Source organism: Xiphias gladius, chromosome 3 (assembly GCF_016859285.1).
Source record: "Xiphias gladius isolate SHS-SW01 ecotype Sanya breed wild chromosome 3, ASM1685928v1, whole genome shotgun sequence".
NCBI classification, from domain to species: Eukaryota; Metazoa; Chordata; class Actinopteri; order Istiophoriformes; family Xiphiidae; genus Xiphias; species Xiphias gladius.
In genome coordinates, this window is record NC_053402.1 from 11862824 (window position 1) to 11879674 (window position 16851).

A 16851-nucleotide genomic window follows, 5' to 3' on the forward strand; every position below is an offset into this window, starting at 1 on the left:
TTTTGTTTTGCCTGTATCTTTGAGGACAAATTATACAGCTGCTTCTGTATCGGGACATCCCATAAAGATCCTGTTGTATACATGAAGAGAGAACAGCCTGATTTTTAAGAAAACAAGGATGAAATTAAAATACATGTTGTTTCGATTAGAAGATAGAGTGTATGGATATTTCAGAGCTCCCGTCCAGTAACTTATTGGCACTCATTAAAATCCTGCACTTCTGAACATAATTTTGCATCTCAGAAAGTGATGTATGATTATCGCTACCTATCACAGTCCCAGTCAAATTAGGTCCGTGTGTTCAGCAGGGTAATCAGGGCAGCAGCGTAGGGCTGTCCCTTTTTCAAATGGCAGAACTGACTTGTTATTTCTGCTTTGTCAAGAGCAGACCAATTAAATACTTGCAAGGCATTGTGGGAATAAGCTTATTGCTACCAACTGAAACAAACCTAAACCTGATTCTCCTGTTGGATACCTGGATCACGATCAGTGCTGCCAACTTGTAGCAAACCTTTGTTAAGTGTATTTTACTTTTTACGAAAAATGGTAGAGTTTTGAGTAAAACATGGATAGAATTTGCACGTGGGTTGAATTTGCAAAAGAATGCAGCTCTTTCTGTCTTGGTTGAGTAGTTATGAGACATTGAAGGCAAAGGTTTACATATAAATGAAGCAAAATAAGTCACTTAATGCACTCATGGCTGTTTGGAACACTCTCACCAGGGCTCCTTGGGGTTATAACAATGGATGCATGGGTTTTAACCCTCCTGACCCATTCGCAGACAGGAGTAAACAAAATAAAAATGTGAGTGGTACTGCTGTAGGATTCAGTGACCCTTCCTTTGGCAAAGGCAACTTCAACGTATTAATACAAAATTAATTCTTATTCTCTGGTTCACTTACTCAGACTAACAAAGTTTAATAGAGTAGTTTATGAACTCACAAACTTGTTGCTGGATTTCTCCTCGTGACACTCATTTTTTCATGATCAAACCAACCCACGACCAAACCCCTGTTTACCACACCGGTCAGCATGCCTTTGGTTTGCTGCACTAGCTTTACGATGCGTTTGCTAGTTAACTGCTAGGTCAGGCTTTTCTCTAACACACACACATACTGCTTATATCAGTTACAGCTCCATAGTGATCCAGTTATTGGTCAACTAAAGTCAACAGCTTCTGCATCTCCTCCTTTCTTGTGTGTGTGTGTGTGTGTGTGTGTGTGTGTGTGTGTGTGTGTGTGTGTGTGTGTGTGTGTGTGTGTGTGTGTGTGTGTGTGTGTGTGTGTGTGTGTGTGTCTGTGTGTGTGTGTGTGTGTGTGTGTGTTTCAGTTGGACTGCATTGTAGAAAAAAAGGGTTAAAAGAGACAGGGACATGTAAAAAATGAAAAGAAGGCGTGAACGGTGTATGTATAATAATGTAATGATATGGTTGTGTGTATATGTGAGAGTGGAAGAGAGAGTGTATACTGTATACTCCCTGCACATGCAGGATCATTTTCATTTTCTCATTCACCTGCTCACTTTCAATGCTGCATTTATCCCAGAGGCTTGGTTGGGTACTTCTGGGGGTTTACCTCATCGAGTGCACTATATAACGTCTCTCATTTCATATTCCCCCTCTTGCTCCCTCTTGACTGTCCCTCTTTCACTGAAATCCTCATGGAACTCTCCAAATGAAGTTTAGTAATGAAATATGATAGAAATATATTATGTACTACATCATGAATACAGATTCTAGTCCATAACAAATTTACTTAGTGTCTCCCTTTGTCCTTACTACAGGTCTTCAGGTATGACGCTACCCGCTCCGTACTATCAGCCTGAGGAGGATGATGAACGCCCCTTCATCTGCTCCTTGGTATCTGATAACGGCATCATGTCATGTTCTGATGTGCCGGCAAGGCGCGAAGGAGGCCGCACATGCTGCTTGGACAAGGAGGATGCGCTCCACAGACAGGCTCTGGGCCTGAGTCCTGAGCCACTGGCCAACGGCAGTGCTGGTGAAGCAATGGGTCTGTGCATCAACTGGAACCAGTATTACACTCGCTGCCACACAGGGAATAGTAACCCCCACAAAGGTGCCATCAACTTTGACAACATTGTCTACGCCTGGATTGTAATTTTTCAGGTATGATCCCTTTGAGCGTGGAAACTAGTGAGCTTTGTCATGGGGTCCTGATCCTTTAATATGATAATTGTAAATAAATATTTTTTTAGGTGTATTCCAAAGTCTTTTATTAAAAGATGTATTTGTATGTGGAGATGTGTTTAAAAGGCTGATGCCATTTTGAACTATTTAAATCCAGTCATTCCTCTTAAACTCACTCAAGCACTAAATCAGTATTTTTTATTCTTTATTTTTTTTATTTAAGAGTTAGTTATGTTATATTGTTAAGACTGAATGAATTCAGAACAGTGCATTGGATTTAAACATGTGATGCAAACTCTACTCCACTAGTAGGTAAATATTTGTTAAAGTAAAGCTTTTTTGCAATTATATTCTGCTGAGGAAGCCCTGGCACTTAACTTGTAAATATTAACACTCAAGTCGAATCTCTCCTCCTAGGTGATCACTCTGGAGGGCTGGGTAGAGATCATGTATTATGTAATGGATGCCCACTCCTTCTACAACTTCATCTACTTCATCTTACTCATCATTGTAAGTAAAATTTATGACTGCATTTTTTTGAATTATTAGTACACTACCTTCCTAGCACCTGACACATCCACTGTGCAGTGTGGTTTAATTAACAAATAAAGAATGAAATGTAACTGTAGTTATACACTTTGGAGGTAAAAATGCCTTATAACATTTCCAATACTCGTGGACATCAGTTGTCTCCTGCTATCAATAAATTGAATGAGGATATTTCCTGAGTGGTGGACTGAAGTGTTAATAGACTTATGAAAATCAATAGTGGCATAGAGGACTGTCGACAATCAATGTCTGCGGGAGGAAGGGAAGGTGGTGGATGTTACATAAATTTATCTTTGGTGGTGAGCAAGAAAAAAGGGAGGGAAGAAGAGCAAGGACAGCTGAAAAAGACCAGAAAATGTATGGACCAAAAGGAAGAAAGTACTGTATGCACACCGATTGCAAGAGCTAGATCAGCTTTTTGCATGCAGTGCCAGATAGCGGCACAATGAATGTTGTTTAATTCCGCATTCAAGTGCCATTGGCTGTCTGTAAAACGGCATTCAGTCACTCTGTGTAGCAGCAGATACACAATAGAAGTCCCACATGCTGTACTTTCCCACCGGCAGGTGAACACAATAAAACATAGACATACAGCCTTTTGTAAAGCTTGAAAATGAGATCAAGAAAACAACACAGGAGATGAAAGGAGGCAAGAGAGGAGAACTACAAAATAATGGTAAAGAAATAAAAGTGTGACTAAATGAATGAATGCAAGGTGAATAAAGAAGATGAAAGTAAAGAATTCAAACACACCAGTCAGTCACAAGGACACTCTACAATTTCTGCACTAAACGATAATGAGAGGGAACAAAACTTGAGAGTGCAAGACCCGCCCTACAAAACATTTTTTGCCACCTACTTTATACCCCCAACATTTGCCTTATTCCACTGAGGCGATAATTGGAATTGTGACTGCAGCTGTAAATTTCCTCCCCTTTTTGGCAGATTGGACCTGAGGTTGGCATTGCAAGTGTAAGAACCTTTTGGAAGATAGTTGACATAGTGTCACATTACAGCTTAATCACTTTTGCTGCTTTGGTAATGTTGTTGACCTTATGAGGAGTTTTTGGTCTGGCACTTCCTTGGGCCCCTAAAGTGCTGTTCACACAGTTAGGGTCAACTTGACTCTCTCATTCTTTCTTTTTTGTTGTCCTTTCTTTTTTCTCTTACACTTGTCAGATTTTTTCCCTGTGTGCATGTGTGTTGTGTCATTAAGTTTTTGTACCCTGCTCTTTAAAGCTAGTTGTTAGTTGATCCCGTATGTGTGTGTTCTTGGGATATAAAACTCAGAGACAAAGAGAAGTTTGACCTCCACAGTGTCAAACACAGCTTATCCCTATCTGCTTGATACTTGATATACTGTCGTGTAACCAAATGTCTAAATGTCACATTACACAGTATGAGTAAATGGATTAAAGTTTCTAGAGCTAAGTGCTACCAAGAGGGCAATTATTAGGAGATTTTGTGTGTGTGTGTGTGTGTGTGTGTGTGTGTGTGTGTGAGTGTGTGTGTGTGTGTGTGTGTGTGTGTGTGTGTGTGTGTCTGTGTGTGTGTGTCAGTGTGTTTCAGAGAAAGAGAGAATATTTATACAAATAAATGTATGTGACAGCTGCTGCATGGAGGCACACAGACACATAGAATCAGCTGTAAGCTAAGCCTGCCATCTTAATTTGTGTTACCGAGTGTTTGTCTACACACATTTGTTTGTCTACACACATATGTGCATGTGTGTGTGAGTGTGTTTGCTTGCATGTATACTCCCCGGAAAAAATGAGGGATCATCTAAATGCGTGATATTGGGCTGCCCTCCCTGATTATGCGCAAAGCTGTCTACTGATCAGAATCATAGAATAGGCACACACACTCACACAGATGCAAGCCTGGAGGGAAATCAAAGCCCCACACACCTGCAGGCCTGCTTGGACCCACGGGCCACAGATGGGCATCACTCCTCCCTCTCCCCACACACACACACACACACACACACACAAACACACACACACCCCTCCCATTAATGATTCATCTCTCTTTCTATCTGTGTGAATATCTCTGAGGTCCCTCCTTCTTTTTCCTCCCAGCTTCTTCACTCTCTCCTTCACTTTGCTCTGCATCTTTGATCACTGTGGATGAAAGGCTATGGGTGGAAGGTCATTAAGTTTGGATTTTTATATCTATGGATGATTTGTTGAGTGTTCCTGCTCCAAATGTTTTGGCCCTGTAGGTGTATATGGGTATCCGTGTGTGTTATCAATATGTGTCTGTCTGAGAGCTTTTCCAAGGAGAGAGATGGATACATGTTCAGATTTGTAATGAACATAACCGACACTCTGCTACAAGCATCTCTATCCATCCAGCAGGTTCTTGAGTTGTTCAACATTAAACATTATTGATCGAATCATTGTTCCATAACCAGCTCGGAGTAGTCCAGTAAAAGCCCATTCAGCAATCCTGTAGTGATACCCATTATTGCCTCTAAAACAGTCAGCCAACACGTACCATTCACAGCGCACCCGATCTCTTCCCCTTCCAAACCCTCAATTTGACTCACGTTAAGAAAATGGAAGCTTTTTTGTGGAAAAAATTAGTAAAAAATAGAGACATTGACTGATAATGAATGAAATGTACATGATGGGCTTATGGGAATGAGAAAAGTAGAGAAGGATATTGATTTGTAGTAGGGGTGAAAGGGAAAGTTAAGTCAAGTCAGAGGCATAGAATAAAAAGAGAGAAAGAGAAAGATAGCCACACGCTGAACTGTTCTTTGTGTATGTGTTGACTCTGTCTGTCTGTTTCAATCAGCCTTGGTTTGGCGGGACGCCAGCCCTCGGAGACCTTTAGCATGTGTCCTAACATTTCAACAGTGGGATTGGCACATATTATTAGAATCTGCAAGTCTGTAAACCTGATGAAAAACATCACACGTCTTCAAATATTTCCTTAAATGAGCAACATCTGTAGCCGTAGGCTTCCATAGGGTTAATTCTCAGTTGAGTTTTTTAAATCCTAATTTCTGCACTAACTCTTTAGGCCTTTTTCTTTTACACAAAGCAGTTCATTCTTTGGGCCAAATATATGCCAGATTAGCTAATGTTCCCTGTAGTCATTTTCCATTAGTTGCACCGGCTTTATCTCACTCCATGTACTGAACATCTTAACTCACCCACCAAGTTTCATATCCCTGCATAGTCTAATTTTCTGCTTGTTGTTCCATATCTATCCAGATTGGTTCATTCTTCATGATCAACCTGTGCCTGGTGGTTATTGCCACTCAGTTCTCAGAGACCAAACAGCGGGAACACCAGCTGATGCAGGAGCAAAGGGCCCAATGCCTGTCCTCCTCCACCTTGGCCAGCATGGCTGAGCCAGGAGATTGCTACGAGGAGATCTTCCAGCTGGTCTGCCATGTCCTCCGCAAGGCTAAGAGGAGATCGGCAGCTCTTTACTACACGCTGAGGGGCAAGCCCCCGCCAGCTGCTGGAGGCAGGGGTAACAGGCGCGGTGGGGGGAATCTGAACGGGGAGCGGCATCATTCGAGGCACCCAAGAGGTGAGTAGCAGGGTCTCAGAAAATGAAATCTGAATATGTCTTATTTATGTAACATTTGACATAGCCTTTTTTTTCAGACAATAAGAATTGAATATAGTTTAGCCACTTGGAAAAACATGATATACAACAGAATGGTGGATGGTGAGTTAACTGAAATATGGTCTGGCCACAAACTGGATTTGATTGCAAGTATGGCTGCATTTTGACAGATGTTATTTTACAGTGATGTACTTTGTTTATTTTTAGCAAGGTCAAGCTCATACTGTCCAAAAAATAATTTATATTTTATGTATCTTCTCATTCTGTTTCCCTATGTATACTTTCTATTTAACATACCGAATGTTAGTTTCTGTGGTCACTGAAATTCTCATATAAAAATAAATATATTCAACTTTTGCAACAGTTGCAAATACTGAATCCTGTATATTCTGCATTGCAAAAGAACGTTTAAATCTGAAAGTAAATTGCATCCGAAGTCTCATATTATTTTTACTCTTGTCTCTGCATCTCTCTAGCATCCCATTGTCCGCACCAAAGCAAGCAAGACCACGACTCTCAGCCACTGGAAAACTCCATCAGTCTGTCTGTTCCTCAAAATCCAGAGGACTGCCCTATATGTGCACTGTCACTGAAAGAGGGGGCAAGAGCTGTGGGAGACTCTGCCAACGAGGAGGAAGATGAGGAGGATGCCGTGAATGAGACATGCAAGGAAGAGAACCACTTAGAGGAGAGGGGAGATGGGGAGAGGAAGAGGAGGAGGAAGAGGACATGCTTTGGACATTGTAAGGACATTTGGAACGATATGAGGAGGAAACTTTGGGGCATTGTGGAGAGCAAGTACTTCAGCAGGGGCATTATGATTGCTATTCTCATCAACACCATCAGCATGGGCATTGAGCACCATAACCAGGTAATATTCTATCATCAGTGCTGTCAGATTAATATTGTTACTAACTGTTTATGCGGTGATAATTTCTTTTTACAAATATATTTGATCATTTTGAGTTTGAACCCTCTCTGTTTTAACTTCCATCTGCTGTTTTAATTTGCTGTTGCTGCTATGGGCTTCAAACTCAACACTTCTTCGATGTCTTTCACATTAAAAGCATACCAGTTATTCAGAGGCCATAATCTCCTTGCTTTTGTTGTGAAATTTCCACAGAGAGTGTTGCGTTTCATTGACATCAGGCTAATATCCATTGAGAAAAGCAAAATAGGATTGCCGTCAATGATCTAAGAGAAGAAGAACAGTAAGAACAGTAGTTTTGTTTAAAAAAAAAGCTACTTAGACTTGTGAGTATAGTAGGACAATGTTTATTGATGGAAATACTTTTATGGAAATGTACACCCAGTGTTCAGTTTTTTTAACTACTTTTGGTTCCAGGTTGTTATTGGGGACTGGGTATATAGGGAATATTTTGGAAATTTGTAAATACAGTAGTCCTTGCCATCCTTACAGGAATATGCATTGCCTTTAATCCGTTAGACTGACATACTATAGTGTCAATAGAGTGTGTTAGCTTAATCATTTCTCGCTCCCCTTTCACCCCCACAAATCACCACAGCCTCAACATGTAGACCACTATCACTGCTGATGAAGCATTGCAGCTAGAAATATCATAATAGCAGATGACATTTGGGAGGATGAGTGTGGGAGTGTAGCATCACTGCCATGCAGTTTCCTGACAGAGGTGTAAACATTTAGCCTAGCGGTAGACAAAACCGCGCTGGCTTTTCAACATTGGCCAGGCTCCTCAGAGGCAGACAAGGCAGGTGTCTGAGAGCAAGAGGGGAGAAACCTGCCAAAAGTACACGCGCACACATACAAACATAAATCATAGACGCATGCTCAAATACACAATACACGTTCACTTGTATCCAGTGTGTGCATGCAGATAAACAAATACATTTTTAAATTTTGCGCATTCACCAACAGGAACACATGCAGGCACATACACTCACAAGCTGTTACATTAAACAGCTCTTTCTTTTTCCTTCATTTCCCTCTCTCTCAACCCATCATTCCGTTTCCTCTGCTCACTTTTTTCTCTTTCTCCTCTGCTTTCTCCCTTGCCAATTTTACTTCCACCCGTCTCCCCTTATTTTCTCCATAAATCCCAATGTGCACTTCTCCTTTGCGCATTCCCCCACTTGTTCTTTTGTTCCTCGCTGTCTTCCTTCCTTCCGTCCTTCCTGCCATACCCCAAGTGTCTCATCTACTCTCTGACTCTGTTTTACCTCCCTGAGTTTCACCCTCCGTGCCCCCACTTTTCTCTCTATCCCTCTCTTTCTGTCTCTCTTATCCACCCACTCACTCTTTGACAGTGTACAGAGTAGCTGCTTTCTCTCATCTCTGAAGACTCTAAAAATAAATGAGGGTTGTGGGGGGAAGGAAGAGGAAGAGACGAGTGAGAGTGGACGAGCGAGGCAGACGCCGGTTACACAGCAGTTTTAAGCTCAATTCCCTGTGTGATTCTGTGCATGAGTGAGTGTGTGCGTTTCAAAGTAGACATGTATTCAGAAACACGTACACATTTGGATGACAGACGCATTGTCTGCGTGTCTTTCGAGTCTTTCTCTCTCCTCAATTTCCACAGTCTGGCACAGAAGCAGTGATACAAGTGTTTGTTTCTTCTCTGCAGTAGTACCTTATGCAATTTTATTCTAAAACAGGAACTCTGAAGCTGATGTGCTTCTTCCCGAAGAATGAATAACCGCAGAGCTGCCTTACTTGCACCACACTCCCTGCTTAAGGGAAATGCTCATGTCAAAAAATGCGGATTTTTCTGCATAGGTATGACTTTGCAATTTTTGATTATTACCTATGACAATTTATGTTGGATTATTAATCACCAATTCATCAAATGATGCGGCACATGATTTTTGCCAAATGCCTATTTGCATTTGTGTTAAGGGTGTTCATGTCTGTATATTTTTGTGTGGAAAAGAAATTGGCAAATTGGAATTCAGGCTCGGAACTTGTAGCTCATTCATTCATTCATATTCAAGCAACATTCACACGCTGACATATTTCAAGAGAGAAACAGAGGAAGGATATTTGTATTGCTGGATAAAATATGAAATATTATTCAGGAGATGGATAGTACAGGAAGGGCGGTGAAGTAACATGGGAGAACACAGGTACAAGAATATGAAGACAACGTGGTAAGGGAATAAAAGGCAATTTGGGCAAGAAGAAGGAAAGCAGAGAGGAGGGAGAAAGCAAGGAGAGGGTGGAATGATGGTATTTTGTCTGAGTTAAACTGTGATGTCAAGGGATGTGATGTTTCTGTCAATAACAATAAATCTCATATCCTGTGTTTGTACTCTGGACTGGTGAGGGAAGTCTGGACATAGGTCAAGGTTAGAGCTAACTGCGAAGGGATAAAACTTATTTGTGTTTGTTCATCTGTGTACATTTATCCCTACATTCCATATTTCCTACTACAACTCATCTACAGCAGTAGTTGTATTAGCACCCCTTATGTTTGTTTCATGACATTTTGGATATTTTAGAGGCGAATCATATCATCATCTCAACCAGTCTGTAGTCCACTGATGGGTCCAGCTTCAAGTTCCTGAACTCAAGTGTGTCTCAGTAGATCTTTTCCAGACCGAAACATTGTAGTTAAAACCAAGCTCATGAGATATAGGCTGGTTTTCGGAGCTTATTTCCTTTCCTTGCATCCCTTTTATCATTCTTGCTCTTTCTCAACCCTAATCAAGTATTATTCTCTCCTCTCCTCACCCTTCATGTTATCATCAACTCCCAAACTATCCCTCTGCTTTCTCCTCTTTCCCTCTCCTTCGGCCAGGTTCTTCCTCTCCCATTCTCTCTCCTCTGAGCGACAGGAGGATATTGATTGGGAAGAGATGGGTCTGCCTGATAATGAGACTCTGAAAGAGGAAGAATAAAGCATTGAGAACTAGGGGGATAGAGATAGATTGGGAGAAAAAACGGATTAGAGGAGGGGAGGGCTTTGAGTGTGTTTTTCTCTGACATGGTTTGCTAACTTTGGCAGGGCAAGCTGGCTGTTTCTCTGCTGGCTTTGAAAGTGAAATTCACAGGGGGGGATATCAGAGAAAGCATCTGATCCATATTGTGCATAACACATATTCTGACACACACACACACACACACACACGTGCGCGCACAGACAAACACAAAGTATACTTGCATAAAGTCAGTCTGCTTGTTCACACGCACATACAAATGGACATAAACCCAGGATTGAGTGTAGCATGAATGTGCATTTGTTTTTTGTGTGTGTGGTTCGTATGTGTTCCTTTGCCAGTTCCAGAAAACATGCTCTACGATTCAGCTAGTGTTTGACAGTACGTGCTACACAGACACTACATGCTCTCCAATCACTTTCTCATTTTGCTATTCATATCTGCTGATGTGAGTTTTTTTTTCTTTACAATTTCACTGTTTCACAGCTGCGGTTAAAAAAAAAAAAAAAAGAATACAATTTGTTTCCCTGTTTTTCAGTCTCTTCCCTTCCTCTATGTCTGTTGCCATCTATGACAAGGTTTCTGTGTTAATTTTATTTGCCAGGTAGGGGAGATCTAACTTTTCAAGGGACTGACAGTTTGAGTGACAGCATTTTCAACACAGGCCGAGGAATGTGAAGCATACACAGTTGTTTCCTTCGCAGTGGCTCCCGTTTCTTTTGTTGTGGTAGTTGTGATTGCAAAGCCGTTGTTTAATATCATCTATGTTTTTATCTCTTTTTCTGTACCTGCCTCTCTCTTTGTGTCACTGCTCTGTTTTAACTTGGAATGTTTGCACCTCTACCCTTGATTATCTTTTGCCTACCATTCTTTGTGCCACTCTTTCTATAACCACTTCCACATCTTACTTGCTCTTTTAATTTTGTTTTTCTGTTTCTGTGACCTCCCCCACCTCCTACCCTCTCCACCCAGCCTGAAGAGCTGACCAATGTCCTGGAGATCTGCAACATTGTCTTCACCAGCATGTTTACCCTGGAGATGATCCTCAAGTTGACCGCTTTTGGCTTCTTTGAGTACCTGAGGAACCCCTATAACATCTTTGATGGCATCATTGTCATCATCAGGTCTGTAATCTACAAAATGGCTGCTAATTGTTAAATTAGGCTGCCATTTAGTCAGTGTATAATGAAAATGTAATAACTGAGAAATAATATTTACACAGTGTATATTGTGTCCATTGAATGTCAGAAAAGAGAGAAAAATCCACATTATAGTTTTAAGGAAATGTCTGTTTTGTCCGATTAACAGTCTAAAACAGCAAACAATCGCTTATCAGTATAGTAGCAGATCCATTTTCTGCCGATGAACTAATCAAGTACTGTATCTCAAAACCAAATACAGACACTGACATATGCAGCTCTAAAACGCTCCACTGTACACTACAAAAAATGCAATGTTTTGTCAAAACAGTCTGGACTATTCTGGACATTTCTTCATGTCCAGAAAGTAACTCTGTTAGTAGTGCCAATCCATCTTTTTTGGTCTACTCCCCATGAAGCTTTAAATTTAACTACACTGTTTCTTTTATGTGACAAATGTTTAATATAGGAATTGTCTGAAAGCACGGGGATAAAATATGCAAAATGCAGTGATATTCCTTATCGCACCACTATGGATTATGTATGGTCACAGAGTCAGAATTTCTTTATCTTGAAAATGTACAGTAGTGTTATTTATTATAAAAACTGTCTTGTCCTCTTATCTGATCTTCTCTTATCTTCTCTTTCCCTCCTTTCTATTGATTTATATTTATTTTTTTAATTTTTCTCTCCCCACGTTGCCCGATTATAACAACGTTTTCCTCTACCACTTTCTCTCTACCTCATGCTGTTATACACACATGTCCACATCCATGCAATTCAACACACACCCCAGTGTGTGTGAGATCATTGGCCAGGCAGACGGCGGTCTGTCAGTGCTGAGGACCTTCAGGCTGCTGAGGGTCATTAAGCTGGTGAGGTTCATGCCTGCGCTGAGGCGGCAGCTGGTAGTGCTGATGAAGACTATGGACAACGTGGCCACCTTCTGTATGCTGCTTATGCTGTTCATTTTCATCTTCAGGTAACAGAGGGGCTGAGGGTTATGCATTAATGTGGAATATGGCACAGAGAAAAGAAATAAACAAAAACTGAGAGGAGACGAAAGTGTAAATAATTCAGTTCAATTCAATTCAATTTTATTTATATGGCGCCAAATCATAAGAGATTATCTCAGGGCACTTTTCATGTAAAGCAGGTCTAAACCATACTCTTTATATGGTAGACCTGCTCTCTTATCTCCTACTCAGTAAGAATGTGCAGAGTAGGAGAACAGAGATTGTGCTGTGTATGTCTCTGTGTATATACACATAATGTATATATACATGTATATGAGCACCGTGCAGTACTGTTATTAGCACTGATAGTTTAACAGCCTAAGACAGGTTGTTTTCTTGCCACTCCAGACCTCTGAATACAAAAATAAAGACATGATAGATTATCAGCAGATTAAAGCAAAGTATCATAGTTGAACATGGTGCAGGCAGCCAAAGCAAAAAGCCTGAACACAGTTTGTACAAAGTAATAAGATTAACTATTTTAATCCTTTTTGCTCAAACTGCGTCTCATCTGCGTCAAGGATTTTGTTTCTGACCTCCCCTCTCCAGCATTACTTCAACCATGAAAGTTACGAGTACCTTAACTTGGTTGTCTGTCAACAGTATATTTGACTACATCAAGCATTTGAAATTCCATTAAATACGACAGATAGGCTTTGGGCTAAAGAACAATGATAACAATAAACCCTCTGGCCATCCATTAACTCTACCGCCTATCTTTTTGAGGATTACGGGGAGGCTGGAGCAATTCCCAGCTGAGACGCAGGGATACACCCTGGACTTGTCGCCAGTCTATCAAACAACCATTCACGCTAACATTCACACCTATAGACAATTTAAAATCGCTAATGAACCGAGCCTGCATGTTTTTGGACTGTGGGAGGAAGCCGGAGTACCCAGAGGAAATGGAAAGAACATGCAAATGGCCCTGGACAAACTGGGGTTTTGAACCAAGTACTTCTTACTTTGAGGCAACAGTGCTGACCACTGCACCACCGTGCTGCCTGCAATAATAAACAATTAGTAACTTTTACACACCGATCTCAAATTGTGCTGGCATAGTGATAATTTAGTTTAATTTAAAACTGACATGTATATTACTACTTTTGACTGTAAAAATCGTTAGTAGTACACCTTTAGCTATGCTTTGCCTTTACATGAATTCAGTAAAAAATCATACCAATCATTCCAGTGGGTCAACTGCAAAATCTAAGAAATGGACAGGGTGAGCTGTCCTAATATTTTTCAGAATTATCCTCTTAAATTACATGTATCAATTAAAGATGAAGTACAGCATTACTATTGCACCAAAATGAATATTGCAATGCAGATTCTGAAAACTGTAATTTACAAGAACATAATCATTCAGCCTAATTGCTCCTCTTGTTAACCTCCCCCAGCATACACACGCACACACACACACACACACATACACAACCCTGCTTTGTTTTCCCTCCCATTCTGCCTTTGTGGACGATATCAAAATGTAAAGGTATTATTAACAGAATTATTGTTATTTGAATAATTTATTGTAATTGTTGCAAGTTCAATAATTTCTACAAGATAGATATGAATTTTACAGCAGCGAATGCTTTTACCCCAGTCTTGCTTGTATCTTTTTTGAGTGCATGTGTGTTTGTGACCCCATATGTGTGTGTGTGTGTATATGCTCACCTGCTGACCAGCTTCTTCAGCCTTGCAGCACAACAATCAAAAACACTGTAAGCGTGCCAAGACAGATGGCATCAGAGCTTTTAGCTAGCTAATGCTATCCTGAAAAAAGTGGCACTAGGCCATCCAGCCACTGTAGCTTTTAGGAAAGCCTTTTCATAATTGCTCTAAAAAAAAAACAGTGATGAATGACAATATGATGGGTGAAGGTAAAAGGAAACACACGGGAGGGAAAAAGGAGAGTAGAAGATGGAAAAAAGAGCTTTGAATGAAACAGGAACAGAAGATTGTAATGGTTATATGTTTTTGTTTTTGTATACGTGGGTACCCTTTATAACCACTTTTGTGTATCTTAATCTAAATGTATGTGTGTGTATGTTCTAAGTCTATGGTCTAGAAAATAGCCGTGTATGAAAAGACGCAAGGTTTGTTTATTAATGATTAATATTAATATTGCTCTCAAACTATGAGAGCACCTTCTTGAAACCAGCTCACTGTGTATGCAGTGCTATTTCTCTCTCTTTCACTCTGTAACTTTCATTTGATAATCTATTTCCATTAATTTAATTGTAATTCTGTTTTATATCAATCCTGAGTACATCTTCTGTGAATATTTGCATAGAGCACATGACATACTTAAATCCCCCTGAATCTTTTCAACCTACAATTCAGTAATATAAATGCACTGTATTCTTATTCTCCGACAGCACATGCAGCTGAGTTATTGGGGAAAACCTTTTTTTGTGTTTCAGTATCCTGGGGATGCACATATTTGGTTGTAAGTTCAGTCTTAAGACAGAGGCAGGAGACACGGTTCCTGACAGGAAGAACTTTGACTCCCTGCTCTGGGCCATTGTCACTGTCTTTCAGGTACAAATATTTTAAACATACACACTCTCAACATATGTGCTTGTGCAAAGTCTTGTACCTGTATACACATTTGTGCGTGTAAATGTCATATGTGTGCATTCCTGCTCCACTCCACTTTGTATATTTGCTGTAGATTCTGACTCAGGAGGACTGGAACATGGTGCTGTACAATGGCATGGCCTCCACCTCCCCCTGTGCTGCTCTGTATTTTGTGGCTCTTATGACATTTGGAAACTACGTGCTCTTCAATTTACTGGTTGCCATCTTGGTTGAGGGTTTCCAGGCTGAGGTAAGATATGGGTAGCAATCTTGGCTTAGGGCATCGGACAGTATACACAATTTAAAGAAATCAAATGTGATATGGGATACACTAGCTCTGGCACAGTCAGTCCATGTGTTTATTTATTCGATTCTTGTGGGTTTTAACAAGTTATAATCTTGTTGTACAGTTTAAATAAATACATATGTATGAATAAAGTAGATGGTTGAGTAGTAAGGAGAGGACAAAAGGCTGGCAGTTCCCATTTAAATTAACTCTTGATTGATTGATTGTTTTTCTACACTTTTTGCTCTATCTCCCACTCTTTGCTTCTTCGCCTTTTCTAATGCTTTGCCATGCTTGACCTCCCCTTCTCTGCCTTTCTCTTTATCTCTCTCACCCATTTATTTTCTGTCACTGTCCCCGATACAGGGCGATGCAAACCGCTCTTACTCAGACGATGACAGGTCTTCCTGTAATTTTGAGGAGAATGATAAGCAGAAAGACTCTCTGCATCTCTCAGGTATTAAATACCTCTAAGAGCTTACATTTATTGTTTGATAAAGATTTTCTTCTCAACACTGAAATTATATGAACATTTCACCCCTAGATGTGGTTTGTTGCATGGATAGTGTATAATAATGCGTATTTATGACTTCACAGTAACAAAAATTTACAACTGAATTATAAGACGCAAAATTGTTGCTTTAAAAATTGATCCTAGAGTAAGCATTATCTCACACCATTACCTTTAGTAGATACTGACATCTGATTTGCAAAAGGTGCAGCACGTAACCAATCTTCTAACCTTTCAGCATTCCAGAATCAAAAATCAAAAATGTTGCCTGTTGTCCAATTTCCACAACAAACATTGCTAAGCATCAATCTGAAATGTAAGAACAAACTTCAATAAGTGCATGCCTGATGCCACTTCTCCATCCACTCCTCTCCCCTCCTTTCCCTGCCGGCATAAAAAAAGCAAACTCCCCTGGTACCAGCCAAAGCATCATGCAGTATAGAGAAGCATTTAACAGCACACTAGGGATGCCTCTGATGATGTCTGATCCTAGTTCTTCCTGAGCTCATATGCACCTTTTTAAATGGCAGTTTACCCAAAATAAACACATTAGGAATGTTAATGTTTCTTGAGACCTATTCCAAGAAAAGATATATTTGAGAATGGACAAAACACTGGCAGATATTCATTGGTTTTTACAAGCTCCCTTCTGGCTCCTGTTATGTGATTTACTGTAAATTAAACTTCCCTCTGTCTCTCTGAGCTGGCCGTAACGTAAGTTCAGGACATTTATGGTGTACACTGATGGAGAATACAAAGTACTGTTTACGTGGCACCAACAGAGAAGAAGCAAGCAAAGGGAGTGAAAGTCTCTTTTAATGCTTTTTCTTTCATTCTTGTTGTAACTGTTTTCACCACTTGTCCATCTTAACTCTTCTTCCTTCCCTTTATCATTCCTTTCTTATATCTTGTTCTGTCCACTCCCTTTTTCTTACAGACCCAAAAATCTGTACACTGACCCCAAATGGGCACCTGGACTTGTCCTCACTGCCTGCTGGTCTTTTTCCAGGAGAGAGGTTGACCTTTGCTCTTGGCTCCAGGAAGAACAGTGTTATTTCTCTTGGCAGGGCCAACCTGGAGCAGAGGGCTGTGGTAAGTTGAAATAACTGTAATAAGAGAGG

The 16851-nt window shown here is 40.4% G+C and overlaps 1 protein-coding gene across 9 annotated transcripts in view; it reads left to right on the forward strand.

Annotated features, from left to right (window-relative positions):
* Positions 1 to 16851, forward strand: part of LOC120806859 (voltage-dependent T-type calcium channel subunit alpha-1I-like) — a 76328-nt gene that overhangs the window by 21749 nt on the left and 37728 nt on the right. For 8 of the 9 annotated variants that reach the window (XR_005709749.1, XM_040158363.1, XM_040158401.1 and 5 more), the window contains 10 exons: positions 1783 to 2128; positions 2567 to 2659; positions 5920 to 6244; positions 6760 to 7154; positions 11171 to 11322; positions 12134 to 12319; positions 14777 to 14894; positions 15028 to 15183; positions 15586 to 15676; positions 16668 to 16822. Coding sequence is in view for 8 of the 9 variants with exons in the window: in XM_040158363.1 (XP_040014297.1) it covers positions 1783 to 2128; positions 2567 to 2659; positions 5920 to 6244; positions 6760 to 7154; positions 11171 to 11322; positions 12134 to 12319; positions 14777 to 14894; positions 15028 to 15183; positions 15586 to 15676; positions 16668 to 16822 (2017 nt within the window). In the remaining variant the exon portion in view is untranslated. Of the gene's footprint in view, positions 1 to 1782; positions 2129 to 2566; positions 2660 to 5919; positions 6245 to 6330; positions 6386 to 6759; positions 7155 to 11170; positions 11323 to 12133; positions 12320 to 14776; positions 14895 to 15027; positions 15184 to 15585; positions 15677 to 16667; positions 16823 to 16851 lie in introns of those variants that run through there. The other variant, XM_040158427.1, reaches the window with a different exon arrangement.